Below are 16270 nucleotides of genomic sequence, written 5' to 3'. Positions count from 1 at the left end.
CCCCACTGCCTTGTGGGCGTCTCGGGAGAGACCAAGGCAAAGGGAGTAAACTTGAACAGAAAATCCGGAGCGGAACCCCGTAGGCGGTCATGTGTCACCTTTGGCATGTTTCCAGCAGTTCCTGCAGCCATACCGGTGCCAAACATCGTGCTCTGCACTCTTTTGGATCCCACCAGGAAGGCCGAGAGGGGGGTTTTGACGATTGGGCAACTCTCCACCTCCATACATTCGTCCAGGCATGCGCCATGGAGAGGTCACTCCATAGTTGCCTCACAGCGACTGAAACAACACGGAAGGCAGCAGTTACGGGTTATAAGTCCAGCTAAATTGGCGTAGAGATTGGGCGCCACGGGTTGCCTTTGTCAGTGGGAGCGGTCATCGCACCTCACAGGACAGCTACCGCCTGCCTCAAACTGGGGAGCCCCCGGTCAATAAGGTTCTGTCCCGCCACAGTCCACCTGCTTCAATGGGTGCTTGGAGCTCAGGGTCATTGCCCGAAAGGTGGACTGCAACACCGCACCAAACAACATGAAAAAAGGAAAGAAGGTACCAGCCCTTTGCTTTGCAAGCTGGAACGTCAGAACGATGTGTCCTGGCCTGTCGGAAGACCTTACACAAATCAACGATTCTCGGAAGACTGCCATCATTAACAACGAGCTCAGTAGACTCAATGTGGACATTGCAGCACTTCAGGGGACACGTCTCCCCGCGAGTGGATCTCTAGCAGAGCAAGACTACACCTTCTTCTGGCAGGGCAGGGATCCTGAAGAACCAAGACAGCATGGAGTGGGCTTCGCCATCAGAAACTCCTTGCTCAGCATGATAGAGCCTCCCTCAAATGGCTCGGAACGCATACTGTCCATCCGACTGCTCACCACCTCTGGTCCCGTACGCCTACTCGGCATCTATGCTCCAACACTCTGCTCCCCACCTAAAGCTAAAGACCAGTTCTACGAGGAACTCCATAACATCATTAGCAGCATCCCCAACACCGAACACCTGTTCCTGCTGGGGGACTTTAATGCCAGGGTTGGGGCCGACCATGACTCATGGCCCCCCTGCCTTGGGCGCTATGGCGTTGGAAGGATGAATGAGAACAGGCAGAGACTGCTTGAGTTGTGTACCTATCATAACCTCTGCATCACCAACTCGTTCTTTCACATTAAACCCTGTCACCAGGTTTCATGGAGGCACCCAAGATCGCGTCATTGGCACCAGCTAGACCTCATCGTCATAAGGCGAGCCTCCTTAAACAGTGTTCAAATCACACGCAGCTTCCACAGTGCGGACTGCGACACCGACCACTCCCTGGTGTGCAGCAAGGTTAGACTCAGACCAAAGAAGTTGCATCATTCCAAGCAGAAGGGCCACCTGCGCATCAACACGAGCAGAATTTCTCATTCACAGCTGTTACAAAAATTTCTAAATTCACTTGTAACAGCCCTTCAAAACACTCCTACAGTGGATGCAGAGACCAAGTGGGCCCACATCAGAGACGCCATCTATGAGTCAGCTTTGACCACCTACGGCAAACGTGCGAAGAGAAATGCAGACTGGTTTCAATCCCATAATGAAGAGCTGGAACCTGTCATAGCCACTAAGCGCACTGCACTGTTGAACTACAAGAAAGCCCCCAACGAGTTAACATCCTTAGCACTTAAAGCAGCCAGAAGCACTGCACAAAGAACAGCCAGGCGCTGCGCAAATGACTACTGGCAACACCTATGCAGTCATATTCAGCTGGCCTCAGACACCGGAAACATCAGAGGAATGTATGATGGCATGAAGAGAGCTTTTGGGCCAACCATCAAGAAGATTGCCCCCCCCTCAAATCTAATTCAGGGGACATAATCACTGACCAATGCAAACAAATGGACCGCTGGGTTGAGCACTCCCTAGAACTGTACTCCAGGGAGAATGTTGTCACTGAGACTGCCCTCAATGCAGCACAGCCTCTACCAGTCATGGATGAGCTGGACGTACAGCCAACAAAATCGGAACTCAGTGATGCCATTGATTCTCTAGCCAGCGGAAAAGCCCCTGGGAAGGACAGCATTGTCCCTGAAATAATCAAGAGTGCCAAGCCTGCTATACTCAGTACTCCATGAACTGCTTTGCCTGTGCTGGGATGAGGGAGCAGTACCTCAGGGCATGCGTGATGCCAGTATCATCACCCTCTATAAAAACAAAGGTGACCACGGTGACTGCAACAACTACCGTGGAATCTCCCTGCTCAGCATAGTGGGGAAAGTCTTTGCTCGAGTCGCTCTGAACAGGCTCCAGAAGCTGGCCGAGCGCGTCTACCCTGAGGCACAGTGTAGTTTTCGTGCAGAGAGATCGACCATTGACATGCTGTTCTGCCTTCGCCAGATACAGGAGAAATGCCGTGAACAACAGATGCCCCTCTACATTGCTTTCATTGATCTCACCAAAGCCTTTGACCTCGTCAGCAGACGTGGTCTCTTCAGACTACTAGAAAAGATTGGATGTCCACCAAAGCTACTAAGTATCATCACCTCATTCCATGACAATATGAAAGGCACAATTCAACATGGCGACACCTCATCAGAGCCCTTTCCTATCCTGAGTGGCGTGAAACAGGGCTGTGTTCTCGCACCCACACTTTTTGGGATTTTCTTCTCCCTGCTGCTTTCACATGCGTTCAAGTCTTCTGAAGAAGGAATTTTCCTCCACACAATATCAGGGGGCAGGTTGTTCAACCTTGCCAGTCTTAGAGCGAAGTCCAAAGTACAGAAAGTCCTCATCAGGGAACTCCTCTTTGCTGACGATGCTGCTTTAACATCTCACACTGAAGAGTGCCTGCAGAGTCTCATCGACAGGTTTGCGGCTGCCTGCAATGAATTTGGCCTAACCATCAGCCTCAAGAAAACGAACATCATGGGGCAGGACGTCAGAAATGCTCCATCCATCAATATCGGCGACCACGCTCTGGAAGTGGTTCAAGAGTTCACCTACCTAGGCTCAACTATCACCAGTAACCTGTCTCCAGATACAGAAATCAACAAGCGCATGGGAAAGGCTTCCACTGCTATGTCCAGACTGGCCAAGAGAGTGTGGGAAAATGGCGCACTGACACGGAACACAAAAGTCCGAGTGTATCAAGTCTGTGTCCTCAGTACCTTGCTCTATATTAGCGAGGCCTGGACAACGTATGTCAGCCAAGAGCGAAGTCTCAATTCATTCCATCGTCGCTGCTTCAGGAGAATACTTGGCATCAGGTGGCAGGACCGTATCTCCAACACAGAAGTCCTCGAGGCGGCCAACATCACCAGCTTATACACACTACTGAGTCAGCGGCGCTTGAGATGGCTTGGCCATGTGAGCCGCATGGAAGATGGCAGGATCCCCAAAGACACATTGTACAGCGAGCTCGCCACTGGTATCGGACCCACCGGCCGTCCATGTCTCCGCTTCAAAGACGTCTGCAAACGCGACATGAAATCCTGTGACATTGGTCACAAGTCGTGGGAGTCAGTTGCCAGCATTCGCCAGAGCTGGCGGGCAGTCATAAAGGCGGGGCTAAAGTGTGGCGAGTCGAAGAGACTTAGCAGTTGGCAGGAAAAAAGACAAAAGCGCAAGGGGAGAGCCAACTGTGTAACAGCCCCGACAAACACATTTTTCTGCAGCACCTGTGGAAGAGCCTGTCACTCTAGAATTGGCCTTTATAGCCACTCCAGGCGCTGCTCCACACGCCACTGACCACCTCCAGGTGCTTACCCATTGTCTCTCGAGATAAGGAGGCTAAAGAAGTACCTTGATGTCAAAGGCAGTCAGTCTCACCTCAACTCTGGAATTCACCACCTCTTTTGTCCATAGTTGGACCAAGGCTGTAATGAGGTCTGGAGCAAAGTGGTCCTGACTGAACCAAAACTGAGCATCAGTGAGCTGGTTATTAGTAAGTGCCGCTTAATAACACTGTGTGGCACCTTCCATCACTTTGCTGGTGATTGAGCGTTGACTGATGGGGTGGTAATTGGATTTGTCCTGTTTTTTGTGCACAAGTCATACCTGGGCAATTTACCACATGTCTGGTAGATGCCAGTATTATCGCTGTACTGGAACAGCTTGGGTAGGGGCTTGTTCTGGAGCATGTCGTCACTGAAGTTGGGATGTTATCAGGGCCCATAGCCTTTGCTGTACCCAGTGCACTCAGCTGCTTCTTGATATCAAGTGGAGTGAATCACATTGGCTGAAGACTGGCATCTGTGATGCCTGGGACCTCGGGAGGAGGCGGAAGTAGTTCATTCACTAGGTGCTTCTATTTGAAGATGATTGCACATGCTTCAGCCTTGTCATTTGCACTGACACGCTGGGCTGGGGAAGTTTGTAGAGCCTGTTCTCGTGTTAGTTGTGTTCTATTCCAGAAAGCCAGTTGGAGGATAGAAATTGAGCTAATCTTTACACACTTTTATATTTTTATTTGCAGATTTACACATTACAAGCACACACCTCCTAACCCAACTGCCACAATTTTACTGTGTCTACTTATAGGGGCTCTAGTGAATCCCCGGTTAATGCCTGCCATCTGCATACAATTAAACACAATGGACATTCAATTAACATTGTTTAATTGTCCTCCACCATTCACGACCTGGATGTGGCAGGATTGCAGAGCTTTGATCTGTTTTAATAAAAGCAAAATACTGCGGATGCTGGAAATCTGGAATAAAAACAAGAAATGCTGGAACCACTCAGGTCTGGCAGCATCTGTGGAAAGAGAAGCAGAGTTAACGTTTCGGGTCAGTGACCCTTCTTCGGAATTGACAAATATTAGAAATGTCAAAGGTTATAAGCAAATGAGGCGTGGGTGGAACAAGAGATAACAAAAGAGAAGGTGTAGATTGGACAAGGCCAAAAGGTCATGGAACAAAGGCAAACAATATGTTAATGGTGTGTTGAAAGACAAAGCATTAGTGCAAATAGGGTGTTAACGGACTGAAGGTTGAACAGCAGCAAGTACAAACATGAAAAAAAAACAGTGGGTAAGCAAACTGAACAAACTAAGATGAAATGAAATAAACATGAAAAAAAAGTTGTAAAAAATGATCTGTTTTGTTGGTTGTGGGATCGCTTAACTTTTTCTGCAGTATAGTGCTTCTGCTGTTTAGCAGGTTGGCACCTCATTTTTAGGTATGCTTGGTGCTGCTCATGGCATGTTCTCATACACTCCTCTTTGAACCAGGCTTGGTCCCCAACTTGATGGTAATGGTAAAGTGAGGAATATGCTGGGCCATTGTGGTGGAATACAGTTTTGTTTGTCAGTTATGCCCAGTTTGGAGCTGTTAAATTTGTTTTGAATCTATCCCATTTAGCACAGTGGTGATACCACGCATCATGTTGGAGGGTGTCCCGTGTGAAGAAGGGATTTACTCTGCACAAGGACAGTGCGGTAGTCACTCCTCCAATGCTGTCATGGAAGCTGCATCTGTGACAGGTAGATTGCTGATGACGAGGAGAAACTTCTTTACCCAGTGAGTGGTTAGAATGTGGAACTCGATACCACAAGGAGTAGTTGAGGCGAACAGTGTAGAAACATTTTAAAAGGATGGTATATAAGTATATGAGGGAGAAGGGAATATAGAGAGCTATGCTGATGGAATCGATTTAAGAAGGATGGAAGGGCACCCGAGTGAAGCATAAACTTCGGCATGGGCTGAAGGCCTTATTTCTGTGCTGTATATCCCACGTAATTATGTAGTGAATGAGAGTAATCTAATTTTCATACCAGAAATGAATATTTTTAGTATTGCCAAGTTATATAGCTGGTCATAGTGTCATTCCTGAGTTCCAATAAATGTAACAATTATTATCAGCAGATCTGGAGTTTTGTGATATGGTGTAATTTTAAAGTTAACTGACACTGAATAACTTTGGCAAACCTTACATTTGCAAACGAACATGAATTGCAACAGTGCATTATTGTGACATTTGCATGTCATTTTTGCTGTGACGTAATCACGCTCTTTGTCAAACAAGATGTTAACACTTTTTTGTTCATGTCTGTTCGGGCAATGAAATTGTTTTATCTGGTAATTTTGGGAGTTTTGGTGTGATTATTGAATCACCTTTATATTGATTACAGTCTGTATAAATGCTTGTCTGTCGTGGAGAGACCCACTTTTCTGTAAGTGTTCAGGTAGGGGAAGCTTTTGATATTTGGAGAAAAAGCCGAGAGGAAAGTAGAGCAACAACAAACTGGGAATTTGCATGACTTTTTTAAAATCAGTATTTGCTTATTCTTACATAATATTTCAGGTGTTTTCTCACTTAACTAGATCCTTGAGACATAGAGAGCTACCGTAACAGCATTTGCAATTGCTGTGAAAACTACATCATCCTGTTGTCTGAGGAATAAGTGTGGCAACAAAAGGCCTTTTTGGCAACCATCATAATTGGGAGGCAGATGATGAGAAAAGGAACAGAAATGTTTTTAATGTACTGTAAATTTGTTGTATGTTAGTATCTTAGGATCTTGTAACAATACTTTGAGATGCTGTTTGTGAATTGTAGTGTTCGGATTTTACTAGTGAACATAATCATGGGTACAAACTTTTGAGCTGTCTGGTGCAAAGGTTTGTGCAATGTGCCAGATATTATCATATTTATTAACTTTTTAATAACTGCAGTACAAACTAGCTTATCTCTGTGGCATTAAACATGAACGGAAGAGACCCAGTAAGAGCCTTTATTCACATTGTGGCATCTTTCTCTCTCCTTGTCAACTACTGAATAAATAATTGAATAAAAGACATGCATTCAGTCAAGCAGACGATTCTTGCTGACTAATTCAAGAGCTCAATGTTCTGTACAGTTTGGAATCTGTAGCCGTTGGGAATGCTTTTTCCACTGCAGTGTTCTCTAAATTAATATTACTTAATTTATATTATCCAAATTTTTTGTATAAAATTCTTTATATTGCTATTTATGTTGCTTGATTTAATTTATTAGATAACTTAATCTCTTAGCACAGAAAACCACTTAGAATTATCAGGAGTAAGCTGTAACCTTTTTCACCTTACCGTATTCTTTCTCCCAGAGTTTTATACTATCGCATCCAATGCAGTAACTGATCAAACCACTGCATAACGTTGCCTGCTTCCCTCCCTGCCTCAGCCAGTCTGCAGCTGAAATGAATTCATGACTTGTTTGTTCCAATGCTGTCTTGGCTAGTCTCCCAACCCTCATGCTCTGTAAATCCGCTTATGCCTGTATCCTATCTTACACCAAGTCCCACTCCTCTAACACTTCCATCCTTACTGATTGACATTTGGCTCCTGGCTCCCCAGTGTCTCAAATTTAAAGTTCTCATCCTTGTTTTTAAATCTCCTCATAACCTCACCGTTTTTTTTTATCTCTAACCTCCTCCAACACTACAACTTCTAGCAGAACTCTCCATTTCTCCAGTTATGGCCTCTTGTGCATCCTTCCAGTGGCTGTGCCTTCAGATACCTACCCAAAGACATTTATTTTTCAGCTGCCATGTTTTTTTAAAAACATACTGGGAGCTGAAATGTTCCCCCACAGCCACAGATAACACTGTAAGCCAATCTTCAAATGATAGGGCGGTCCTAGCATGACGAGCAGCTGGAAGCTGCCATTGTGAAATTGTGTGGCTTTAGCTCATTTAACTTCGGCAGTACCAGCATGTGCACTTGAGGATCCTTAACTTCTGCTGTCTGTGTACTGAAACTCTCTGAAGTTGGGTATTTGGGATGTAATCATACACGATGACTGTGCGCATTACATATTGAGTGAAGAGAAACCACCAGAGGTAGGTGTAGATTTTGCAGTAGCTTGCATTGGAGACTCTTAAACATAGTGATGGATTTCTGTGTAAAAAAAGCATCCTGCTGACCAAAAATAAAGTTTTAAAAATATAAGGGAGAAATCAGTCCCTTGAACTCAGGCGAAATGTATGCAATCTGTTCCTCTATTTATAAGGAAGTGATGTGCTATTGTGGGGCAACTGATTATAGAATACAGCAGGGGGCATATCCTCCTGCATTTGCTGTAAAGCTCACGGACGGCACTGTGTTTAGAAATATATGAGCATTTCGATGAAAGCTAATGATGTGGAAAACATACTTTTTTTTAAAGTTGGAAAATGCAATGAAGTGTTACGGTACAAGTTTCCAGTGATAGATTTTGTTTTGAAATTTCTGTGCAACCTTAATATGGACTGCTCAGCAGTGTAGTTTTTGAGAAAAAAGGACATTGTGTAACTATATAATACCACAAATAGAAGAGGATGTGACTCATTGCCATATAAATTCAGGCTTTAGTTGCATCTTTGGGACATTTCCCTGAAATTAGTTTGCACCTACTTGTTGCTTCCAGGTAAAAAGACATTATAAAACTGAAATTTTCAATCTACAGGTGTAGATAATGGTAGCTTTGATATGCATTATTACTTTAAAACTACTAGAAATCTTTTTCTGCTGAATTGTATTCCAATGATTGAGAGTCATAGAGCCGTACAGCATAAACAGGCCCTTCAGCCCACCGCGTCCATGCCGACCATAATGCCTATCTATACTAATCCCACCTGCCTGCATTAATTTCATATCCCTCTATGCCTTGCTCATTCAAGTACCTGTCCAGATGCCTCTTAAATGTTGCTACTGCTCCTGCCTCTCTGACAGCTCATTCCAGATACCCACTATTCTTTGTGAAAAATTTACCCCTTTGATCCCCTTTAAACCTCCTCACTCTCATCTTAAATCTATGCCCTCTAGTTTTAGTCACCCCTACCATGGAAAACAGACTCTGGCTATCTACCCTATCTATGCCTCTCATAATTTTATATACCTTTATCATGTCCCCTCTCAGCCTCCTTCGCTCCAGGGAAAACAGACCCAGCCTATCCAATCTCTCTTTATAACTCAAGCCCTCCAAACCAGGCAACATTCTTGTGAATCTTTTCTGCACCCTCTCTAACTTAATCACATCTTTCCTGTAGTGCAGCGACCAGAACTGCACATAGTACTCCAAATGCGGCCTAACCAACGTTATGTACAACTGTAACATGACCTCCCAACTCTTGTTCTCAATGCCGTGGCCGATGAAGGCAAGCATGCTATACTCCTTCACCACCCTGTCTAACTGTGTTGCCGCTTTCAGTGAACTATGTACTTGCACGCCAAGGTCTCTCTGCTCAAGAACACTCCTCAGGGCCCTGCCATTCACTGTATATGTCCTGCCCTGGTTTATCTTCCCAAAATGCATTAGTTCGCACTTATCTGCGTTAAATTCCATTTACCAATCCCTTGCCCACTTTCCCAGTTGATCTGTATCCTGTTGTAACCTTAGACAACCTTCTTCACTGTCCACTATACCACCAATTTTGGTGTCGTCTACAAACTTACTAATCGTGCCCCCTACATTCAGATCCAAGTCATTAATATATATATATGACAAACAGAGGGCCCAGCACCGATCCCTGCGGCACACCACTGGTCACCGGCCTCCAATCTGAAAAACAACCCTCCACCACCACCCTCTGCCTCCTATCACCAAGCCAATTGGCTAGCTCACCCTGGATGTTTTATCAGCACTGTTCGTGACTTGGGTCATAGTCTTTACGGCAAAGAAGGAGGCAATTTGGTCTATCTAGTCCATGCCAACTATCTAGAGCAGTCCAGTCAGTTCCATTCACCCACTCTTACCCCATAGCCCTGCAAGTTTATTCCCCTAAAGTGTCTATCCGATTAATCATTAATGGTTTCAGCTGCCACCACCCTCATAGGCAGCGAGTTCCAGGTCATTGCCACTTACTGCATTAAAAAAAAGTTCTTCCTCACATCCCTCCTCTTGCATCTCTTGCCCAAAACCTTGAATCTTTGTCCCCTTGTCCTGTACCATCAGCTTTAGTTAGCTGGTTCATGTACATACAAACTATGTTGATTGCTTTACAAAGGAATTGTACAAGGCAATAGTGCTGAATCCATATGGTAACTGTATACTTTATCTAATAACCTTAGGATTACTAGAGGCTTATTGTAGTATGCAAATTGCCACAGATCACTACTGCTATTTGTTTCCAAAATTTTCATGCACTTCCATGACAGAAGCAACTATCAAGTATTTTCCTAATTGTTCCATGCCTGTTTTAGAATGAGACCATGCATTATTAACATTTGGTTTCTGTGGCATTAATCACACCTTTTAAGTGTGCATGAGCATCTTTTTTTATTGGAGCTGTCCTGTATCTATGACAGCATAACCCAGCATGTAACAACAATTATTTGCATTTATACAGCACCTTCAATGTGACAAAATGTCCCATGGCAAAATTAACATCCCTTTGTGATCTGGACTGGGCAATCTCTCTAAAAACAGACCAAGTTAACATTACATGAGGCGAAATTTAGTTTGAATCACAAACTAATTTATTCCAAAGTAAAGTAAAACACAGCTGAAGCACAGAGCATAAACTTAGATTGTGGTGTGAATGGAGTGCATCTTAAACAGAGTGGGAAGTTGAGAATTTAGTGAGTGTAAATTCAGTGCAGAGAGGAAAGGAGGTTGCTCCTTTTTGCCTTTAATACTTGTGGTTTGGGTAAGCTTGAGGTAGTAATTATTTATAACTATTTAAACTATGGTTTAAACAAAAAAAAATCAAGTGAATGAATTACATAAAACTTTTTAATTAAATATTTAAAACAAGTTATGATAAAGATGGCAGTGCAGGAGGTGTGCCACATCAGCACATGTGGGAGTTTGTGGAGAGCAATGTGATACGAGGCAACCACATCTGCAGTAAGTGTCTGCAACCCAAAGATCTTCGGGTCAGTGTTGTTGAGCTGGAGTCCGAGCTGCAGAGATAGGATGCATCAGGAAAGGGGAGAATTACCTGGACATTTTGACCCAGGAGGCAGTCACCCCCTTAGGTTAGGTAGTGGTTTAGATTTGGTTAGTGATCAGGGACAGGAGGATATGACTACAATTCAGATAGGTAAGGGGACTCTCATGCAGTGGTGGAGGAGCCTCAGCCTTTGCCATTGTCCCAACAGGTACAAGGTACTTTCTTCCGATGTGGATCAGAGCAAAGATCAAAGGGAGAATGGACAAATTTACTAAGACACCATGGTGCAGGAGGCCATTCAATTTGAGGGAGAGAAAAGATATGTGGTAGGGGATAATATAGTCAGGGAGGGACAGTTATTACTCTCTGCAGCCACGAACAGGAGTCCCGAAGGTTGTATTACCTGCACGGTGCCAGGGTTAAGAACATCACCTTGCAGCTGGGCAAGTACTTGAAGAAGGGGGAGAATCTAGTTGTTGTGCTCTATGTAGGAACCAAAGAACTAGGAGAGGTTCTGCTGAAGGAGTTTGAGGAGCTAGGGTACAAATTAAAAAGCATAACCACAAAGATAATCTCGAGAGCCAAATGCAAATTGGCATAGAAAGTAAACAGGTTAGATGTTTAAGTGTGTGGCTGAAAGAGTGGTGTTAAGGGGCATAAAACAAAGTGCTGGAAATACTCAGCAGGTCAGGCAGCATCTGTGGAGAGAGAGAAGCAGAGTTAATGTTTCAAGTCTGTGACCTTTCATCAGAACTGGCAAAGGTCAGAAAAGAATTAGGTTTTCAGCAAGTGAAGCGGGGGTTGGGGGTTTGGTGGGGAAGAGAACAAAGGGGAAGGTGTGTGATAGGGCAGAGGGCAGGAGAGATTAAATAACAAAGCAAAAGCAAAGAGCATGTTAATGCTTGTGGTGAAAGACAAAGCATTAGTCCAGAGAGAGTGTTAATGGCAGAATAATGAGCTGCTCTGTCCACGTGAAAGACTGACACATGGTTAAAATGTTTTTTAAAAAGCCAGTCATGCTCTGAAATTGTTGAATTCAAGGTTGAGTCCACAAGGCTGAAGAGTGCCTAATCAAAAGATCAGGTGCTGTTCCTGGAACACTGCAGCAGGCCAAGGACAGAAATGTTATCATGCGAGCAGGGGGGTTGGCAAGCAACCAGAAGCTCGGGGTCATGCTTTCGGAGGTGTTCCACAAAGCGGTCACCCAATCTGCGTTTGGTCTCCTTAGGGGTAGGTGTTTCAATTCATGGGGAACTGGCACCAATACCAGGAAAAGTGGGAGCTGTTCTGTTGGGAATAACTCCATTTAAACTGGATTGGGATCAATGTACTGACAAATTGAATAACCAGGGCAGTAGATGGGGCTTTAAACTAATGAGGGAGGGAAGTAAGGATACATTTTTCAGTCTGAAGGGGAATATCAAGGCTGTACAGCAGACTACTGATTTGGATAAAACCAAGGGAGGGACGGGAAGTTTAATAATGGGAACAGGGCATTAGTGACTAAGGCCACGTAAGTGTAAGATAATAAGTTAAAATTAAAGACACTATAACTGAATACATGAAACATTCAGGGAAAAAAAGAGGAGTTTAATGGCACAAATAGAGATAAATAGGTTTGATCTGTTAGCTATTGCTGAGATATAGTTGAGGTACAAATGGAATGTTGTCGTTTATTGCAAGGGGAATTGAGTATAAAAATAGGGATGTTTCCCCGTGAGAGAGACTAGAACTAGGGGAGACAGTTTAAAAATAAGAGGTCGCCCATTTAAGATGGAGATGAAGGGAAATTTTTTCTCAGAGGGTTGAGAATTTTTGAAACTCTCTTCCCCAAAGAGCGGTAGAGACAAGGTCATTGAATATTTTAAAGGCAGAGGTAGATAAATTCTTGACTAACAAGGGAGTCGAAGGGTATTGGGGATAGGCGGGAAAGTGGAGTTGAAGCCACAATCAGATCAGCCATGATCTTACTAAATGGCAGAGCAGGCTTGAAGGGGCCGAATGGCCTGCTCCTGCTCCTAATTCGTATGTTCGTATGACCAAGGTTGGGAACTAAATACTCCAGGGCACTTAACTTTTTCAAAAATTAAGCAAATTGGTTAATGATGTGGGGTAGCCCTGATAATAAAGGATGCGATAAAGACAATAAGGAGAAAGGATCTTGGCTCAGAAAAATCAAGATATAGAGTCAGTATGAGTGGAGCTAAGAAATAATAAAGGGCCGAAAGTACTAGTAAGAGTCATTTAAAGGCCCCCTAACAGTAATCATAGTGTTGGACAGAGTATAAATCAGGAAATTAGAAAGGCATGTAACAAGGGTAATGCAATCATCATGATGGACTTAAATATTATAAATTGGCAGACAAAATTTGCAAAAATTCATGTAATGCATTCAAGATAGTTTTCTAAAACAATAGGTCAAGGAACCAACAAGGGAACAGGCTATTTTAGATCTGGTATTGTGTAATTGACAGGTTTAATTAGTAATCTTCTTGTAAGGGTCCTCTAGGAAAGAGTGATCATAATAGAATTTCATATTAAGTTTGAGAGTGATGCGGTTAAGTTCGAAACTAGAGTCTTAAATGTCAACAAAGACAATTACATAGTTTTGAGGGGCAAGTTGGTCAGCTGGATTGGGAAATTAGGTTAGAAATCATAATGTAGATCAGCAATGGCAAACTTTTTAAGAAATTCAATGTTTGCAACTAATATACATTCCCTTGAATAAAATCTCAGCTGGAAAAGTGGTGCAGCCACATTTAACGAGAAGTTGAGGATAGTATTAGATTTAAAGAGGCTTGCAATGTTGCCGTAAAAGAGTAATAAGCTTGAAGATTGGGAGGGTTTTAAAAATCAGCAAAGAATGGCCAAGAATTCGAAGGAGAAAATAGAATATGAAAGTAAACAAGGAAGAAATATAGAAACAAATTGTAAGACTTTTTGACAGTATATAAAAAGAGATTAGTGAAAGAAAACCTGGGTTCCTTAGAGACAGAGATAGGAAAAATTATAATGGCGAATAAGGAAATAGCAAAGATGTCAAACAGATTCTGTGCTTGTCTTCACAGTGGAAGACACAGCATACCAAAATTGTGAGGAACCAAGGGTCTAATGAGAGTGAAGAACTTAATGTAATTAATATTAATAAAGATAAAGTACCGGAGAAATTAATAGGACTGGTGGCTGCAGAGATAGTGACTGCATTGGTTTTGATATTCTAGAATTCCTTGTACCAGGGGTCAGCAACCTGCGGCTTTAACATCTCATTTGCAGCGCCCAACCTTTTCCAGTTGGATCGCATTAACATTAAAAAAGACGTCCAGAAAAGTAAGAGTTGTGTTTATATTGTGGGGATATAAAGCTAATCATTGTGCTGCACTTTGTTTTCAAATGATTATTTTAACAAAAAACATCATCATGCTCTATAAACCTGTTCCAGTGGTTTAGCTACACCATGGTTATAGGTAATGCCTTTGGCTCGAGGAGCAGGTATTATGATTGCAAGCCATTATCATTTCTAATATAGCATTATTCTGAATGTGCTGTTAGAAGCTTTTTCTAATCATGACAATCAGTAGCTAAAAAAATTGTCTTAATTCTACCCATCTTAAGTTAAAGTTGTTTTAAAGATGAATACTGAGAAAATTATAGTAAAAACAAAACCTTAAACGTGATAATTCAGAGTTAGGTCTATTTTAATTTTGATTTTTTTTCCTATTGATGCATAAATTCAATACATGTATTTTATTTTATGCAAATTCTGCATTCTACAAGAGGCACTTGGCAATTTGCCAAGTATTTTGCTAGAAATGCTGATTTTTCATCTTTTGGCTCTCCGCTTTTATTTTAGGCAATTTCTTTTTAATAGACTCTTCAGGTAAAAAAGGTTGACAACCCCGGTACTAGATTCTGGAACGGTCCAGGTAGATTTGAACGTAGCAAATGTCACATCACTGTTCAAGAAAGATGAGAGAAAACTGGGAACTATGGACCAGTTTAGTCTGACATCAGGAGTGAGAAAATGCTAGAATCTATTATTAAAGGCATAGTAACAGGGCACTTGGAAAATCACATTATGATTAGGCAGAGTCAACACGGATTTGCGCATTCATAATCATTCTTTTTGGTTTTTTTGAGGTATAGCTAGTAGGGTAGATAAGGGGAACTAGTGGATGCTAACGTATTTGGATTTTCAGAAGACATTCAATAAAGTGCCTGATGATTGGTTAATGGGCAGAAAATCGAGAGTAGGAATAAACGGGTCAATTTTGAGATTGGAGGATGCAACTAGTGCTGCGCAGCAAGGATCAGTGCCTAGGCCTCATTTATATACAATCTGTATCAATGACTTAGATGAGGGGACTGTGTGTAATATGTCCAAGTTTGCTGGTGATGCAAAGTTAAGTGGGAAAGTAAGCTATGAGGAGGATGCCAAGAGTCTGCAAAGGGATATAGAATGGTAAAATGGGCAAGGTGGCAGATGGACTTTAATGTAAGGAAGTGTGAAATTATTCCCTTACGTTCAGATGAAAGGTGAGAGACTATTAAATGTTGGTATTCAGAGTGATACGAAAGTACTTCCATTTTTTTGAGGATTCATATTTAAACGGTGGGAATGGTTTCAGTTTTTGGAAGGCTGATGATTTCATAGATGCTGGCCTTTGTTTTGTTAGTTCACTGAAAGGATATAGATGTTGTGTTTGAAAACAACCTTTGCTGGATGTCCTAAATAAAAACAAAAAATGCTGGAAATACTCAGCAGGTCTGGCAACATTTGGGGAGAGAGTAGCAGAATTAATATTTCAGGTCAGTGGCCTGCTTGTGGGTGGGGCGGTGGGCCCTCCTGATCGGGCACCCTATGCCCCAAGGAGGGGCCCCCCCTCCAAATGGCCAAACCGCCCCCGCAACACAACACTTCTTTTCCCCCCCCCCCCCCCCCCTCAGTGGCAAGACCCCAAAAACGTAACTTGTTTCCAGGGCCGCCGCCCCTCTTGCTTCTGTTGGCTGGGTACAGTCCCAGCAGTGGCCACCGCTCCCAGTGGCTGCTGCTGGGACTGAGAGCTACAGGCCCACTGATTGGCCAGCAGCTCTATTAGGCTGGACTTCCTGCCTCAGAGAGGTGGAAGCCCCACCCAAAGCCAATTAAGGGCATGGGGAGCATAAAATCCTGGCGTGGTTTGCCGGGCCCAGCAGAGGCAGGCTTGCCCCCAACTTTTTGGCCGGTGAATTCCAGCCTAGGGCTAAGGCGTAGTGCAGGGAAGTAGAGCTGATTTAGAGGTTCAGCCATGATCTTGCTAAATAATGGAGCTGGCTTGATGGCAGTATGGCCTATTCCTGCTCGTGTTTCTAATGTTCTTATACAACATAGTAGATACATTGTCATTTAGTTCACCTCATGCAACTTTGCTTAAGTACAAGAGTGCTCACCTCCAGGAATACACAAGT

At 43.3% G+C, this 16270-nt stretch overlaps 1 protein-coding gene across 11 annotated transcripts in view; it reads left to right on the top strand.

Annotated features, from left to right (window-relative positions):
* Positions 1–16270, top strand: part of il6st (interleukin 6 cytokine family signal transduce) — a 116640-nt gene that overhangs the window by 31365 nt on the left and 69005 nt on the right. Inside the window, exons 1-2 of one of the 11 annotated variants that reach the window (XM_068033305.1) lie at positions 5753–6145; positions 14047–14152. The exons of 4 other annotated variants lie outside the window; for them this stretch is intronic. In XM_068033305.1, coding sequence (XP_067889406.1) covers positions 6113–6145; positions 14047–14152 — 139 coding nt within the window. In that variant the 5' untranslated portion in view covers positions 5753–6112. Of the gene's footprint in view, positions 1–5594; positions 5708–5752; positions 6158–7634; positions 7793–14046; positions 14153–16270 lie in introns of those variants that run through there. 6 more of the 11 variants (XM_068033387.1, XM_068033295.1, XM_068033317.1 and 3 more) reach the window with 6 other exon arrangements.

Source organism: Heterodontus francisci, chromosome 1 (assembly GCF_036365525.1).
Source record: "Heterodontus francisci isolate sHetFra1 chromosome 1, sHetFra1.hap1, whole genome shotgun sequence".
NCBI lineage: Eukaryota > Metazoa > Chordata > Chondrichthyes > Heterodontiformes > Heterodontidae > Heterodontus > Heterodontus francisci.
Note: the sequence above shows the minus strand (reverse complement) of the source record. Positions and strands in the feature narration are given on the sequence as shown.